General features: G+C 33.2%; 1 protein-coding gene and 1 long non-coding RNA gene across 2 annotated transcripts; both read right to left on the reverse strand.

Annotated features, from left to right (window-relative positions):
* Positions 1 to 35: 35 nt before the first annotated feature.
* Positions 36 to 1,563, reverse strand: LOC132048113 (uncharacterized). The gene is made up of 4 exons (XR_009412904.1): positions 1,281 to 1,563; positions 1,039 to 1,139; positions 373 to 746; positions 36 to 137 (listed from the first exon to the last, which is right to left on the reverse strand). It is a non-coding gene; the product is annotated as an uncharacterized LOC132048113 (long non-coding RNA).
* Positions 1,564 to 10,012: 8,449 nt separating this feature from the next.
* Positions 10,013 to 15,641, reverse strand: LOC132040293 (diacylglycerol O-acyltransferase 2D). The gene is made up of 9 exons (XM_059430934.1): positions 15,265 to 15,641; positions 15,097 to 15,171; positions 14,712 to 14,797; positions 13,716 to 13,822; positions 13,473 to 13,628; positions 11,979 to 12,065; positions 11,284 to 11,381; positions 10,528 to 10,615; positions 10,013 to 10,342 (listed from the first exon to the last, which is right to left on the reverse strand). Exons 1-9 carry the CDS (start codon positions 15,453 to 15,455, stop codon positions 10,241 to 10,243), a joined length of 990 nt encoding a protein of 329 aa, XP_059286917.1. The 5' UTR covers positions 15,456 to 15,641; the 3' UTR covers positions 10,013 to 10,240.
* Between the last annotated feature and the right edge of the window lie 3,194 nt (positions 15,642 to 18,835).

Raw genomic sequence — 18,835 nt, forward strand, 5'->3', positions numbered from 1 at the left:
CCCCCCCCCCCCCCCCCCCCAAAAAAAAAAAAAAAAACTCGTCCAGATTGTAAGAGCAATTGATGCCACTAAATAATTCCATAGCCTGATCAGTGAGCATTCACTTTCCCCAACTCCAAACACCTGTGTAATTGTACCTGTCCATTGACCAATTAGTGAAAAAAGAGGAATGAAATTAGAAAAAAGAATTGTATTAAAATCACTTTTTTTTTATAAAAGAATCAGGCTTACACGTAAGTGAGTGTGTTAACACATAATATAATTAACAAAATATACGTTCTCTATGATAGTTTAAGCTTTTAGATGAGACAATTCAAATATATCTCCCAGAAGACACACACAAAAAAATATAGTAGTGGTATAAGAAGATACCTATAGTCATTGCAGAAGGGAGTGCATATTGCAATAGAAGAACAAAGTGGTACAAGGGATCTGATCCCACCAACCCAAAATAACGTGCAGCTTTCACAACAACAATGCCACATAATGGCAAGGCAACATACCTCACTACCTGAACTCCTATTACAACCCACATCCCAATTTCTGATTTTTTAAGACTTCCAATTTAAATTAGTACCAGAAAATTAATCTGAAAATCTAAAAAAGAAAATTAAAAAGAATTTGAAGAAGAAATTTAGTGGCCAAGATCTGTAAGTTGAAAGGAAACATATACATCGATTTTAAGGATAGCACCTCTAAGAAGATTTGCTCTAACTATCAATATCACAGCTGGTATTGTAGCCTCTCTGCAGCATCAGAAAATGGTGCATTTTGAGTCAATGGCTTAATGGTCATTATAACGGGAACGAGGGCGAATTCAAGATTTAAAATCAGTTGGTTCTAAATGAGTGTACCTAATATTATTATAAATATATTTTTTCCGCATAGGTATACATAGTTTAATTTATCTAAAAATAATAAATTCAGTTGACCTAGAACCTGCCCTAAATTCGCCTAACGCCTACAAGTATGAAACAATGACGTTGAGTTTAATTTTTATTTTTTAAGCTCATTTGAATGAATTTGAGGCATTCATACGCTAGCAGAGATGCAGAGCTATGAATTACGTGCAATGGAGCTTGATTTCCGATCATCAGCTTTCTTAACAATGACACTACACAAATCAAGATTCCAAAAATCTGTAATATCAGTTCTAATTAACATATAATGTCAGATTAAATAATAATACAGGATAAAGAATCGAGTTAGATTGCCTGTAAGGTCACTCAACTATTGAAAATGGTGCAAACAACGAAATAAAGTAATTAATGTGATCATACCGTCGCAATAGTTGAAGATGCAAATAGCATTTTCAAATTGATCCTTTCTACCCAGATATTGATATGTTGTTTCATTTTTCTAACAAAAGGTTCCTGTTGAACATTGAAAACAATAAAAACAAAAAGAAAGAGGAAATTACAAGAGAAATCTTCTCCATATCTTCAAACACAATGAGAGGCACTGCAAGTTGAGCTTCAGATTCTAGGCTGCCCTTTGTGGTATTATGTTTGATCCCATGTGGTTGGAGGATGTTGTAGACATAGGTCCATATATAGAATGCCACATTCTTCATTAAAAATAAAAATAATAAGTAGTACAAATCTATTTCTAGTATAGTCCACAGAGAGAGAGGGAAGAAGAAAGGCTATTTTACCCACTGAAATTATGCTTTATCACTATGCTTAATATTTATACCTGATTCAACAATTGGTTATATAATATACATAGTATAATAATTACTTTACAAACATAACTATTTGTCTTAACAAGAAAGAATATAGTACACAATTATGCACTGCCCATAACCGTAGAAGTTTTTTTTGACAATATTTCTTATTATGTCTAACTTTGGATATTTTCTTTGATAGTTTTCACTATGTCAAATTTATCAAAGCTTGAATTTGTGGCACTTGATATCACCGAAAAAAATTATTTATCATGGGTCCTTGATGCTAAAGGTCTTGGGGATACTATTAAACAAGGAAATAAATCATCAAGTCAAGATAAAGCCAAGGCTATGATTTTCCTTCGTCATCATCTCCATGAAGGATTAAAAATTGAATATTTAACTATGAAAGATCCACTTGAATTGTGGAATCCTTTTGAAGGATTGATATGAACAATGTTTTAAAAGGCGAGGGCGTAAGGCGGGGCGTTTTACGTCTGCCTCAGTGAGGCGTAAGCCCCATGGGATTTTAATTTTTAGTATTTTATAAAATGATATAATTATAATAAATACTTTTAAATAGGTGAAATAGCGTAAAAAATTGAAGAAAACTATAAATAAATGATATATATAGATATATAAAATAGATTGTTCTAATTAGTTTTTTTTGGGGGGTGGAGCATATATATATATATATATATATATATATATATATATATATATATATATATATATATATATGCTCCACCCTCACAAAAAACTAATTAGAACAATCTATTATACGCTACTTACAAGTACAAGTGATTGCTCGTTACTTTTTGAGATAGTAGAAGACAAGACAAATAATTGGAAAAGAATATATATTAGGCATTCTAGCAATAAAAAAAGGTCTTGACTTTTAAATTTAATGCTTCGATTCCTTTTAAAAACATTTGAGTAATTACATGTTGACTTTTGAGAATTTGGGCATTATATTAAGGACTTATTTAACAAATTTCGTTTTAGTTTGAAGAAGTTTTTTGAGCTTACGCCTCAACAAAAAAACTCGCCCCAAACGTCCGGGCGTACGCCCCGAATTGTTGGGCGTACGCCTTTGGGGACTTTCGCCCCGACCCATCGCCCCGGGGCATTTTTGGTACGCCCCGCCCCAGGGCTCGCCCCAAAAACGCCTTTTAAAACACTGGATATGAACACCTAAAGCTGATGGTATAACTGAAAGCTTGATATGACTGGATCTCCGGCTCCAAGATTTTAAAACTGTAACTAATTATAATTCTGCTATCCATCAAGTAAGTTCTGTATTAAAATTGTGTGAAGAAACTATCACTAATGAACACTTACTGGAGAAATTTTTTGCAACTTTTCATGCTTCAAATATCTTTGCTACAATAGCAATACCGTGAAAAAGGGTTCAAAAAGTATCTTTGATTTAATTTCATGCCTACTTGTGACTGAGCAGAATAATACTCTATTAATGAAAAATCATGAATCCCGTCCCACTGGGTCTGTTCCATTCCCTGAAGTGAATGCAGCAACAGGTTATGATAAGCCTGAAAGAAGGAAAAATAATTACCATGGTAGTGGACGTGAAAGGGGACGTCATAATTATCGTCAGCATGGTGCGAATAAACAAGAGACCAATAAGGGTTCTCAAAATAATCCTTCAAGATGTAAAATAAATATGTGCCATCGATGTGGTATGAAAGGTCATTGGGCACGTGTTTGTCGTACGCCCGATCATTTTGTCAAGCTTTATCAGGCCTCTCTCAAAGGGAGAGAAAATAACGTGGAGACACACTTGACCTTTCGTAATAATGATGATGAAGCAGCTCCCTCAAACAAACATGATGATATTGAGGCAAATCTTGCTTATAAAGATGATAATTTTAAAAGCCTCTCAAATATTACTCATTTAGAAGCTGGAGACTTCTATGATGATATTTCGAAGAACTGATCACCTCACTGGGGGAATAGTATTATGAGAAAAGTAGTTGTGTTACTTTTATGTTTATCACTAGTTTATTTTTCTTAAGTGTATTTCCTAAAATCTCATGAGAAAAGTAGACATGATATTTTAGGAAACTGCACTAGAAATGTAGCAACTAGTAAGACGGGATATTTTAGGAAATACACTTAAGAAAAACAAACTAGTGATAAACATAAAAGTAAGCAACTACTTTTCTCATAGTACTATTCCCTAGTGAGATGATCAATTCTTCAGTCAATATCATCATAGAAGTCTCCAGCTTCTGAATGAGTAATATTTGAGAGGCTTTTAAAATTATCATTTTTATAAGCAAGATTTGCCTCAATATGATCATGTTTGTTTGAGGGAGCTGCTTCATCATCAATATTACAAAAGGTCAAGTGTGCCTCCACGTTAGTTTCTCTCCCTTTGAGAGAGACCTGATAAAGCTTGAGAAAATGATCGGTCGTACGACAAACACGTGCCCAATGACCTTTCATACCACATCGGTGGCACATATTAACTTTACCTATTGAAGGATTATTTTGAGAACCCTTATTGGTCTCTTGTTTATTCTCACCATGCTGGCGATAATTATGACATCCCCTTTTACGTCCACGTCCACGACCACGGTAATTATTTTGCCTTCTTTCAGGCTTATCATAACTTGCTGCTACATTCACTTCAGGGAATGGAGCAGACCCAGTGGGACGGGATTCATGATTTTTCTTTAATAGAGTATTATTCTGCTCAGCCACAAGTTGGCATGAAATTAAATCAGCATACTTTTTGAACCCTTTTTCACGATATTGCCATTGTAGCAGCACATTTGAAGCATAAAAAGTGGTAAAAAATTTCTCCACACAATTTTAATACAGAACTTACTTGATGGATAGCAGAATTATAATCAGTTACAGTTTTAAAATCTTGGAGCCGGAGATGCATTTAGTCATATCGAGCTTTCTGTAATACCGTGAGCTTTAGGTGTTCATATCGATCCTTCAAAATGATTCCACAATTCAAGTGGATCTTTCACAGTTAAATATTCAATTTTTAATCCTTCATGGAGATGACGACGAAGGAAAATCATAGCCTTGGCTTTATCTTGACTTGATGATTTATTTCCCTGTTTAATAGTATCTCCAAGACCTTTAGCATCAAGGTGAATTTCAGCATCAAGGACCCATGATAAATAATTATTTTCGGTGATATCAAGTGCCACAAATTCAAGCTTTGATAACTTTGACATAGTGAAAGCTATAAAAGAAAATATCCAAAGTTAGACATAATAAGAAATATTGTCAAAAAAAATTTCTACGGTTATGGGCAGTACATAATCGTGTACTATATTCTTTCTTGTTAAGACAAATAGTTATGTTCGTAAAGTAATTATTATACTATGTATATTAAAATAACCAATTGTGAAATCAAGTATAAATAATAAGCATAGTGATAAAGCATTTTTAGTAGGTAATCAGGTCTATTAGCCATATATTTTATATTGTTCATAAAACTTTAACAGTTTTCAAAAATACAGATAATTAAATCAATATTTATTTGGCAGAATATATTAATGTGGAGTGAGAATTGACAATTAGGCCTAATAGTCTTAACACTTGATCATCGAGACATACCTCGCGAGAAATGACGTTCAACTTATTCCAAAAGAAAAACATAATTTATAGAGCCTCGTGCTGATAACGTATTATAAAATAAAATAAACACTAAAATTAAAAAGGGATTAAAAGGGGAGAGAGAGAGAGAGAGGAGAGAGAGAGAGGAAGAAAGGAACTAAGTATAGTACTTTATTTCTATTTTTTGAGCTATCTGTTTCATCTACTGCATAGGACTATTTATAAGATGTAGTTACTTGGAGGGAAGAGTTTTCTAGAGTACAAGTGGCCCCACATGGGCATCCACTTGTTTATTCACAACAGTTTACACTTTTATAATTCTTGAGTTTATGTTAATATCCTATACACTCCCTTCCATTTTAAGTAATGCAGTTTTACTGGCCGCGGAGTTTAAAAAAGACTTTTGAAATTTGTGATTTAAAACAAGTCACTAATATTTGTGTGACTGTAAGTGTTTAAAAAGAAAAGTACATGCATCACATAAATTAGAACGAGAGACTAAAAATATCTTAATTAATTAAGAAAGTAACTGAACAAGGGAAAATAAAATGAGAAAAAGGACATACGGCCATGGAGAGTGATGCATAGGCTTGTCCATTGGTGGAGCAAGTTGAAGAATCTCCAAAGGAACTATTTTTCTCCTCACACACGGCAGGAATTATGATGAGAAGCATGATCCCCAAATTCCCTACAAATTAATTAAATACACCAATGAATGTAACTCCTTAGCTTGAGTTTTAATTTGAGCTGCAGGTGGTATCAATATATGAGTTATAATTAATTACCTGCAGCACAGCAACTAATGACAAGGCCGTGGTGTTGTTGATCAGTTTTTGTGATTTTATTAAGTACCCAACCCAGTGCGGAACCGATAATAAATGCGACAAGAATGTTTATAGGCACGAACCATCTACACATTATATTACCAAATGATTAATTAAGAGCTATAAAATTAAAATAGCATTGATTTAAAAAGATTAAGAACCACTTACAATGTGACTATGTTGGTCGCTGTTACGGTTTCAGCCAAGCTGCTTGCCACCAATGCCGGCGTAAATACATAAAACACTAGCTGCTCCAACCATGAGTTTTAACAACACTTAATGTGAACTTTCAATAACAATAGTACGTCGTACTTTTTTTTTTTTTTGGGTTCGTCTTTTCATCATAAAATTTTATGAATTGAGGGTGTGTTTGGTATGATGGAAATCATTTTTTGACGAAAGTCATATTATCAACAAGGAAGTCATTGTCTAGTCTTTAACTACCGGAATATGTCTATCAAGAGGGGGTGAAATAATTCTCCTCACTTATGATAGAAGTTATTTTTTTTCTTATAATTATCTTAACTATTAACTTCATATTACTTGCTTCAACTCATACTTAAGACATTATAAATGGAGTATATCTTTAGAACTAAAAAGTTTCATTAAGATACTCTCCGACTTGCTAATGTTATTATTAATCATTACTGTATTATACATTTTTCCCAGTAATTTCAAACACACTAGCTAGCAATATAAAACAAGAAAGCTTACGTTGTTCAAATGGTGCCTTGCAATAGAGCCAAGAAGATCAACACGTTCAAGTGAAAGGAATAAGCCAACAACAGTTATAATCAACGTTTTCAGAACAGGCATCAATGCCACCATGAACAACTCCACGAATCCCATGGTGCTGATATTGCTGATTATGTACCTGCCTCTAATTTTCTGCCAGAAATTAAAGAAACTCATCTTCAACAAAATTGTACGTATACTCCCTTTTTTTTTTTTTCATCTTCTTGAAACTTGAAAGTAATCTAAAAGCACTAGGAAAAAGCTGAAATTGAGGTTGATCTTTGCATAGTACTTACACTTTGAAGTTGTTGAGAAAGATCTGTTAAAAATTCAGGTTGTTAAAAGTAAGGCGAACTGCCAGCTCTATATCTAGAAGCGGCCAACTGAAGTACGAAAGTTTGGCAAATTAAATCAGTTCCCTTTTTCTTGAAAACTTGCAAATAACATATATAATCCGTTCAGATATATAACTAAGTATAACTTTAATTCGTCACAGATACAACTACGAACCCGTTTGGATTGGCTTATAAGTTGCTTATAAGCGTTTCGCTTTTTGAGTGTTTGGCAGACTTAAAGTCATTTTGTGCTTAAAATAAGCTCAAAAAAATAATTGGGCCCATTTGACTTAGCTTATCTAAAGCAGCTTATAAGCGGAAAACAACTTATAAGCCAAAAAAAATAAGTTAGACTACCCAACTTATTTTTTTGGAATTTTTACCTGTCATAGCTACCTTTAAGACTTATTTATGAATAATAACTACCTTATTTTTTTATTTAATTTTTGTAGCTTTATTTTTCCAAAATTACATTTCATAACTAATCCAGTAACTTTTGAAATACATGTACCTCTTTATTCTCCCTCACTACACATTTATCATCTTCTCCAGACCCTAAAAAAATTCTCTCTCCTCTTTCCCTTTCCTTTCCCCTCACGCCGCCTCGCTCCGACATCTCCTTGGCGCCACCGCGGCCTAAGGTCGCTCTTGCCGTCGGTGATGCCGAAAAAAAAATTCTCTCTCCTATTGCCATCGGTGATGCTGAATCCATGGCTTCTTCTCGAATCCGGACGGTTATCGAGCAAGTTGATCGGATTTGGAATAATGAACATCACAACCATAAAGCTTAAGCTTTTTTGTGATTACAAGATATATATCCGATTCAATGATCTAGTAGAAGTTGATTTCAATTCCCTACTTTTCTTGGAGTTATTACCAACATGTAAATGCGACTCAAATATGTTGGAACTCAACTACTCCTGCAAATCGTGTTAATATTTTTTTTCCTTCTCGTTAAGATATGCATATGCTCAAGTTACAATCTTTTCAAGTAAGTATGGCACTTAGAGATATAATGATGCGAAGAAGGTGTTTGATGAAATGCCTCAAAGATATATTGTTGCCTCTCTTGTTACGATATCATGTTATCTTGATCATGGGTTGGTGAATAAGGTAATGGATGAATTTCGTCACGGTTTCTACTAAGGATAATGTTGGCTGGACAAGCTATGATTGATCTTTGGTTAGAAACGGTGAAATGAAAAATCTTGGGAAATATATTTCGGTATATTTCGTTGTATTTCAATGTATTTCTAATTTAAAACGATTTCGATATATTTCATTGTATTCCATTGTACATACACATACTACAATTTTATATTTCTTAAACAATCAACCATATTTCATTGTATTTCGGTGTATATTTTTACGTATTTGGAAGTATTTTTAAAAGTTTGGAATGGAGTAATTTGGAGAGAGAAACGTGGGTTGTTATGGAACTTCGACAGTTATGCGTCATACATGGTTGATTTAATTTGACTTACCATTTAAAATGAAAGAAGAGAATCTATTCCATAAATACAGCCTATTTTTACTCTGCCGGATTTTGTATTTTAGTATATTTCAAAAATGTGAACTCTCCCGATTTTGTATTTCGTGTATTTCTCTATATTTCAAAAACGCGAAATACAACTAAATACAACAAAAACTAGCTACGATTTGTAAATATAGAAAAAGTAGCTATAAATTGTTAGAAGCTATTAAAAGGTAGCTGTTTTTGTAAGTTGCCCAATTTTTTTTAGCTTATAAGCTGCAAACAGCTTATAGGCGTAAGCCCATCCAAACAGGCTCTACGTCCAACTTTAATTAATTTATTTATTAATGAAAAGGGAGTGAATGTTATAAAATTTAGGTCGTGCAATGAGTTGCAACTTATTTATTCATTAAAAGTTAAGTACGCATTCTAAACTTTTCTGAAAAGTTGCAAACCTTTTCCCAAACAGGCTATATATTTCTCTGTTAATCCTCAGAATTTTTACTTACGAAATTTTCTGATATTCTTCTTCTTTCTTCTCTGCACTTCGTAAAACCTTTCGTGTGATATACTACCTTCGAGTGGTTCGTAGTCATCAAAATTTACTGTACCGCTATTTTGGTGAGTAAATCGTTCTATCCTGAAAGGAAAGATTCCAATACCTCGAGTACATTGAGGGGAATAATTTCCTTAAAGACACCTTTTGTAAATTCAATGGGCTCGATTTTATTTTTCCATACAATTAACATACTGTTCATAGTATTTTCAGTTTCTGCTAATTTCGTTTTTTCTAGTTTGCAGAATCTGTGAAGTTTCTGTTTTTCCTGTTACCGTTTCAAAGTATTTGTTGCAATACAGATTTAATAACAGCTAGTAGTGTATCCGTGATTGATTTCCAATCGAACTGACGAATCCATTCAGCCAAGAAGGCTTTCGATTTCCATAGACCTTTGAATCTTGTTCTATACATGGATTCACTAAATACCAGTGTTTAGGAGGAGGAGACGCATGACAGTTAGGTCATTTTAACTGTTGAGATAGGATATTAGCTCTTTGTCACAGAGTATACGATACACCGGTCTTATAGCAATTTTAACAACATACAAAGTATATTCCCACAAGTGGCTTCGAAAATAGAAATTACACTTAAAAAATGGAAGAACAGTGAAATCATGGAAGCATATATAAAATGTTCTGTTTAGGTGAATTATCATTTATGCCCCAGAATATTAGACAAACACATGGCTAGGCATTACGATGCTATAAAATCATACAAGCTTCTCAGCAAGGCCCTTCATTCAGTTATTTATTTGTATACAAACATTTTTTTCGTTCAATATTTGGAATTTTATCTGCCCATTAGGATTGACATATAGCATCAGCTGTTGCAAATTTCTTTATCATAAGAAGCATGGCATAACTATAAATTACATTTCTTTCTTCCTAATCTCCATCCCTCTACAAGACTTGCACATGCATACAGTTGGAGGCACACACGGAGAGAGAAAGTAAGAAAAGAAAGGAATAAATCCCAGTTATACAAATCAACCCAGCAGAAGAATAGATACATACACATGATACGCACTAATGCAGAGTCATAATAACATTAAAGAATTCTCAGAGGGAGATCCTCATAGCCAACCCTCTTTTTGTGCCTTTCAAAAAGTTCTTGCAGTGCCACAATAAATCTACTGTGCACTTCATCGACCTTCAGGGAAAAATGGAAGTGAAATAAATATATAAAAACTAGCAAATATTTTAGACAAGAACTAAATAGTTTGCATCAACCCCTCCTTTTCACAGGGAGACACCACTCTATTTTGCATTACTAGCGCAAAATTCTCGTGCTAATAGCAGAATACGATATTGGACTAACAGGGTCAACTGACATACCTCTTCAGTGGTTGGCTCAGGATTTTTCTTGAGCACAATTGGCATACCAACTACAACATGCATAGGTCGCTGAAATGGTATTGGAGAGCTGCAATGAAACACAATGGCATTACAAAGATGAAAGTAGCAATACAAGAATGGCAAAAGGCATGACAGATGTTCCCAAGTACACTCTAGGGACCCCTATAGGCGTCAAAATCCATCATAGGACTGCTAGCACTACACTCAATTTTCCTACTCTATTTAATATAATAATGTACTCTTTCAATTAGTAAACAAGACAAAGAAAGGTCTACATAGATAAAAACACTGGAATTAATTAAACCGATCCCAATTAGCCTTAGACCATGACCGTACATAGCTGAGCATTGTGCCATTTCAGCCATAAATGATGGGTTAAAAACACCGACTTTAAAGAGCTTATAATGGCTTTCTGGGGAAGAAGTTTATAAAAACTCCAAAATCTGAAGAACGTCAAAGAATTTATCTTTTTTCTTTAAGATTAACCGAGAAATACCAGAGCGCCAGTGGCGCACGGTTCAAAACTTGGTGAATATGAGCCTGCCACTCTACCCTACTCTACTAAGATATCAGGCTTTTGAAACCGGCAGGGTTCAAACTTGTGATGTACGCCTAACCTACACATAACACATTATGTACTTCCACTAAGGTCCAAGATTTTTTACTGGATTTCAGCCTTTCACGGGTAAAATTAGACATTCAAAAAAAATCCGGAACAGGTCATGCATAACATACCCCAGAACGCCCCAGAAAAGAATTGGAGTGAACTTAATGAGCCTAGAGAATTCCAAGTACAGCTTCCCGCTTGGCTTCCACCACTTGTAGACATCAGTCTGCAGAATTCAGATAAAACTGTAAGCATACATCATGATATTTTTTTCAAGCAAAACGACCACAAAAGCAAGAATAGTACGAAGATAAAAGTGCCCCAAAGAAGACTGAGATTGGCAGTTACTTTACTGAGGAAATTTCTGTAAAGACAATAATGAAGCACAAAAGGAGAAAAGGAGCTTCTAGAGACCACAGTAGCAACAAGATAACAAAACAATACCACAAACCAAAAACAAGAGAAGATTGAACGTCCCACCGCTGAACGCTAGCCCAGGATGAGCCAATGCTTGCGAAATGATTAAATGACCACATGCAAAGGTATGATCTTTCCTTGAAGAGAGGAATGTATAATTTATCAAACTCGACTTCCTTAGACATAAAATATAATTTAACCTTCATCCCGCAAAAATAAAAGAAAAAAGAAAGAAATAAAGAACACACGGAGATGTGTCAACCCGGAGATAGAATGATTTAAAAATTACATAGAGTAGAAAACATTTCATGCTAAAATAAAACACATTTTTATGCATTGAAGCACAAAAAAATGGAAGTAAATACCTGAAAACTACGGAAACAAAAACAGAAGAACAAAATATCACCTGGCCGAAACAGAAAACAGGAACCAGTGGTTTGCCGGTCTCTATAGCAATTCGTACAAATCCTTTTCTTCTTTGAAGGTAGGCAATCTATCACAGGTTAAGAGAGTAATCAGATTTAACTCCTTCCGGTCCAAGCATACACAAGAATGGATATGAACTAATCACAATTCTTACATATCATTTTCCCCAATAGTACAAAAATGCATAAAAAAAAAAAAAATACCACGCCAATAAGGCCAAACATAATAATTGAATAAACATAAAAATGAGAAAACTAAGATGGATATTCAATCCTAAAAGATGGATACAATCACGTCCAAAAAAAAGTGCAGATAGCACAAAGAATGAAGTTTTTTTTTTTTTTTTTTTTAAAAAAAAAGCAAGATGCTTGAGATCGGTTGAACAAATCCAATATTTCTACAGATGCATTGGCCCTTAAGTGAGAAAAATTGATGATTAAAGATGATAGAAGAAGACGAGGTACAACTAAAATCACATAAAGAAAAGTTTATGTAGAACAATCTAAACACTTCCATAGCAGAACCTTAACTAAAAATAAGTACAATGGGAACAACAAAATCAAACAAGCGATACCAACTAGATAGGATTGACGTACTGAACTATATAAATATGCTTTTGAAAGTAACTTAACTATCAAAATACTGAGATTTAGATAACAGATACCCAAACTATTTAGTGTGGGAATAAAATGGGCCTAAATGGAGAAGAATGGACTCATAACAGACCCGAACAGATTTTAACTGAGGTATAGCTGATTGATTGATACTCTTAATCTATGCAGAAGTCACACTACAACACCTATCATGAGAAGTGTAGACGAACAGCCTATCTCAAAGGGGTTAGTGACAAATTGTGTCCCAAGCCCAGCAGTGAATTAGTATACCATTTCATTTTCTCATTTAACAGGGAAACTGCAGAACCAAGTATTACAACGGATTGAAATTTCCAGAGTTCACCAAATGCTGTTTTTTTATTCTTTGACAATTAAGTGAAGCATTGTTTCATTTCTATATGTTATTTTCTTTCTACTTGTTACACTTCTCATCCTTATTTAGAAGTATTATTTAGTATTCTCATAGTATCGCATTCTTCATTTTTTAGTACTATTGCTGCTTCATCTGCTTTTTTTATCTTGCCTTTGGCTGTCCATATTTTTCTTTCAATACTGCTTTGATTACTTCTTTTCAGCCGAGGGTGTATCACAAACAGCCTCCCTACATCTTACCCTGCCCAAACCACACTTGAGGGCCTACATTGGGCATGTTGTTGTATTTTCTTTCTACTTGCCCATATCCAATGAAGAGTTACTTGCTAGAAAAATGAGTAAAATTTATACTCTCATTCGATAAGTGTCAACTAGTTATTCCTGATAAAAGCTCCTTTCTATGGGTGGATCATAGTGGCTAGGAAGAGATGCAGTGATTATGCATAATATACTGGCTTGAAAAATACAATCAAGTTTCAAGATTGAACCTCAGAACCATGCTCCATATAGAATGCCTCTTGAACTCCACCTGGCACTATGATGCAGCTATGACCAGATGCCAAGAGGGATTTAAAAATTTTCCTTGTTGCAGGTGCAAGTCCTAACCATGTCCAGATATGCCGCAAGAAAGGTGTATAGAAGACCTGTAATTGTTTCTTTATAGTAAAAACTGATCGCTGAAAACAGGATTGTGTACTATTACAACACAAGAAGAAGGAATCAAGTCATACAGCAGTACTCGCAAGCACTTTGATTCTTGGGAGAGGCAAGAAACCTGTAAGGTCAGCAAGCGCAACCACTCCAATAGGCCAAACAGAATGCGGCTCATACCCAAAAACTGTAACAACATCCGAGTTAGTATGAGAACAGGAGCTAAAGATTTCTTATTTTCAACTAATGCTGTTAGCACTCGGAATGACATATCTAGTTTCTAGGTGAGATGTACAAAACAAATATCATCTGCCTACAAAGGAGAGGAAGTACCACTCAAAAAGCAGTGGAAATAGTATTTATTCTAACACAAGTCCTAGTCTTTGAGAACAGTAAGAAGGATGCTCTAGAGAGCATTTAATCTAGTTAGATGTCAACTATGGCTTAGACAAAAGCAAGCCTGCCAAGCTGACACAGGTTTACATAACTTGCTATCTAAAAGCAAGAAGCACTGGTCAACTTATGTAGTAGCAACGAGATTCATCACTGTTTTGATTAGTTTGCACTTCATTCGGTTATTACCTACGATTTAACGTATTTATAAGATGGCCACACAAATATGCCCAGCAAAGGATGGCTTTATGATCGGAGTAGACAGTTTGGTACTCCCAATAGTTATCCAATGTATCCAAGTGATCAGTGAATAGCAAGTTCATAAGCATATACAAAAGTACGAACATTAATCAGCCTGTGATGTTTTATTGGAGTGTCTATCTAAATTGGGAAGTGGGGACTACAAATATTTGCAAATTGGTATTCTTTCAAAATGACAAAATGATATCCTTCCATATGCAAGACGGCTGGAGATTGACAAACCAAATTTAGCAAACGTATTAGGCAAGTCTCTTCTAACACGGAACACAACAACCAAAAAAAAAAAAAACTGTTTCACAATGAGAAATGCATGACAGGTTAGTTGATTAAAGTTCCCAAAAAAAAAACAAGAACATATTTTTTAGAGAACAAAAGAATGAAAACACAAACAGAAAGTTGATTTCTTTATTCACTAATTTTACCATAGGCCTCATTAGGATCAAATGCTTTGATGTCCTCCACATACAAATGCACTGGAAAATATCCACAAGCATGCTTACAGATGTACCTGAAGAACCCCAATTTTCAGTATCAATGATGCAGCAGAAAAACCAATCTTTTCCACTTAATTTATGTGATACTTCCCGAGATTCAAACTGTATGAATCTTGACCAGCATTTTAAGATGTATTTATGAAAAAAGTTGGAACTTATAAGATGTAGTTTTCGAATGTATAAATTTTAATCTTAAAATATTGAATTAATCTAATACAATTTAGCTTCAAAGTTTAGTCAAATTGACACTCGAAAAACGAAAAGTATCGCATAAATTAGGACGGGGAGCAGTAAATTGGACCAATAAACTTACCTGGCTAATCTTCTTCCCCATTTATTTTTCTCATCAATGGGAATCAGCATAAGTATAAGCAATATTCCTATCACTCTAAAACAAATATCAACAAAACAAAAGTCAAACTCATACAACTTGGTACAAAGAAATAAGAGAGACAAAAAAAAAAAAAAAGAGAAAACTAACGCGAGTGCTTTGCAGAAAGGAAGAAAGACAAAAGAAGCAACAATTATTATGAAGTTGAAATGGACAGAGCCAAGCCATAAGACCATCGCAACTAAGGTGTGCAGCATAGTACCAGAATCCGTCCCTTTAAACTCCACCGGCGTTGGCGTTACCGGTTTTTGATCAATTACACAATTCTCCTCTATAGCCATACCCCCAAAATCCAAATATCTAAACCGAATAATGTGATATACAAAGAATTGGTTGAAGTGTACTAGTATATTATAGGAAGAAAGTTTGGGGGGAATTAATGAGCTAAGTTTTAAGATAACAAGGAGGCTTTCTTGTTGAATTTAATGTTTGGTTGTTTTCGAGTAAACTTCGCTTCGAAAACATCGTCTTCGTTTTAAATTATTATTTGTCTTGTGGACTTGTGATTATGAAGTCAGCATGTGGAGTGGAATGAGATGGATCTATTCATAAAACACGTGGGTTGAAACACAGGACCAAAAAGGCTCGTATTCTTGATTCTACTATTACCTAATTGTTTATTCTAAATTGAACTTTCTTGATTCTAGTAGTACCTAATTGTTTATTCTAAATTGAATTTTCTGGCTACAAAAGTCCATTTTGGCGTGACATTATGGTTTATGGTTGGAGCAACTCGTGTCAGTTCAAGTTAGGCTTAACACATTTGTTAGGATATTTCAGGTAAACATTCGAACTAAGTTTTGTTTCAATTGACCGATTTAATTTTTAATAAAATGTTTCAATTAAATATTTTAGGTTTAAATCTTGAATTTATTTTATGAGCATTTTCATTTGTGTATTAGATAGTTAAGTTAGTCATATAAAATATGTCATTTCCTTTAATTATTCGAATCAACCTCAAATAGAAAGTGTTTGGGACTTTACGGCTTATTGAGGCTAATGGACCAGGAAAATACACGCAAACAAATTTTCTAAATTTGAACTAAAAGTGTCTAATTGGATCACTTTATTAGAAATGGAGGTGTTCAGTTAAAACATAACTTAGTTTGAGTGTCTAAATGAAATATCCTAATAAGTTTAAGGCTACATATTAAGCCTTCTAGTTATGTAGATACAAAATGGCTCTCATAATCTTGTTATTCATTCATCTCATTCTAAGTGTTTGATTAGATATTGAAGTTAAAAAAACTTTAAACATGTAAACTTAATATTATAAATATACATAATTATGATCTTTTTTAAAATAAGTTATATAAGTTATGCTGAGAATTTTGCATATCCATTTTTTTTTAATCTTCATAAAAGAATGAAGTGATCTATTAAGTGGATCACAATAAATGGCGTTACTTGCGGGTGCCAGCACTAAATAGTTTTAAAACAAGGAAGGTAATCCACGTAAATGGAGCTACAGCATATATTTTTACGCAGGGAAATTAACGTTTTCATACAACTATTAGATATTATTGGCATAATTTTCGCCAAAAACGTAGTAGCATAATTTAGCTCTAAAAATATTTGCTAAGTAGCCAACTTAAAGAAAGATGTGCCTAAAAAATAGGATGCAATTATTCTATTCCCTTATTTAACGTGTATCTTTAAAATTAGGGATTTAATTTTTTTCTTATTTGGTTACTGACTTACCGGAAATCCCTAAAACTAGGGATCCAATTGTTCATGTTGTCCCTTTTATTTGGAGTAAGTATTATAGCCTGTTTGGCCAAGCTTCTAAAAATAGCTTATGTTAAAAAGTATTTTATAAAAAAGTACTTTTGGCTAAAAGCAATTTGTGTTTGGCCAATTAATTTAAAAAGTACTTTTGAGCAGTAATTAGTGTTTGGCCAAACTTTTAAAAAGTGTTTCTATATGTATTTTTCTCAAAAGTACTTTTCAAAAAAATACTTTTGGGCAAAAGCTATTTTTTTTAGCTTCTGAAAAATTGTTTCTGTTACTTCCAAAAACACTTATTTTCTCCCAAAAGCTTGACCAAACACCTCACTTTTTTAAAAATAAGCACTTATTCAAAAAATAAGTACTTTTGGAGGAAAAATAAGCTTGGCCAAACAGGCTATTAGTTTAAAATACTTTAATTATTTTTTCTTATTTCACATGAGATATCCCTAAATTTAGGGAGTCAATTATTTCGTTTCCCTTATTTCATGTTTTTGTAGCATCAGTGAATTTTTTCTTGTCAATAGTTTTATCTTTAACTTCTCACATTTATATCACGATTTGTGTAGAACTAATTATGTATATCATTGCCTATTACACATTATACTATGGTTCTTCACATTATATATATCAAATGTAGTACTTCACAATGTATAACAGAATGTATACATGATGATTCACAATATATCAAAATGTATACATGATGGTTCACAATATATCAGAATGTATACATGATACTTCACAATATATACAAGAATGTATACATGGTACTTCACAATATATACTAGAATGTATACATAGTTCTCTTCTTCTCTATCGAATCCCCACAATGTATATTCACAATATATATCAGAATGCATACATGGTACTTCACAATATATTACGGTAGATTTTTTATTTTGATTGGAGAAATTTAAGAAAACCAAAAACAAAAAACAAAAAAAAATAGATTGAAAAAGTGGAGGAGAGATACACAATAATGTATAGATGGAAGAAATAAGAGAGAGAGAAACATTGGAGAGATTTTAGGGGAAGAAATAAGAGAGGAGGAAATTGTGGGAGAGAAAATAGGAAACAAATGTATGTGGGGGGTTGTTTTATGCCAACTTATTAAAATTTGGCTAATCTATGTAGATTAGGTCTAAGAGTTAGCATTAAAAGCACGAAGGGCCTTAAAAATGTTGATTGAACTTTTTGCCATTCATTAAAAGACTGCACAATAGACAAAATAGCCATTTAATAATTGTCCAATATTTAGGAGTTAAAAATCCATTAAAATTTTATTATTAAACTTTTTCTTACTTAAATTAAGCGCTTAAAATTTAGGACTTTGAAATCAACGAAAATTTTAATTTCTAATTTTTCCTTATTTGATTTATGTATAATATAACATATATGGAAAAAAAGTTAGTAACACGTGAAAATTATATTACGATATTTTGGAACTAAAGGAATTTGTATTTTGCGTCCTTTTTTTTCCCCTTTCATAGTCCGTCACCCTTTTTACAAAATTTCAATATAACTTAAAATTAATAATATTATTAATCTAATACATTGGTCCATGTTAGTTAAATATGGAAGAAGATCTACCTTTTTCTACGGACTACACGAACAAATTTCTTCCACTTTCAAATTCTTTTAGCTGTAGGATCCTCTTATTGCTTTGACATTAGGAGTCCTTTTTTTCCTTTAAATTAAAAGTGACTTTTAAATTGTTAGAGTATTGTTGGAATTAATAAAAAATAAGAGAAAATAAAATAGAAGGAAAAATTAAGGACACTCTGATAAGAGAAGAATTTTTTTCCATGACGGGTCTTTGAGATATGTGTTAATTTTTATGAGAAAATCAGCAAAATTTTTGGTTATTCAAGTCCGTCGTTATTTGTTATAGGTAAGAAATTCTAATATTTAACACTTCTAACCCAATTAAAAT

The sequence above is a fragment of the Lycium ferocissimum genome, chromosome 2 (assembly GCF_029784015.1).
Source record: "Lycium ferocissimum isolate CSIRO_LF1 chromosome 2, AGI_CSIRO_Lferr_CH_V1, whole genome shotgun sequence".
NCBI classification, from domain to species: Eukaryota; Viridiplantae; Streptophyta; class Magnoliopsida; order Solanales; family Solanaceae; genus Lycium; species Lycium ferocissimum.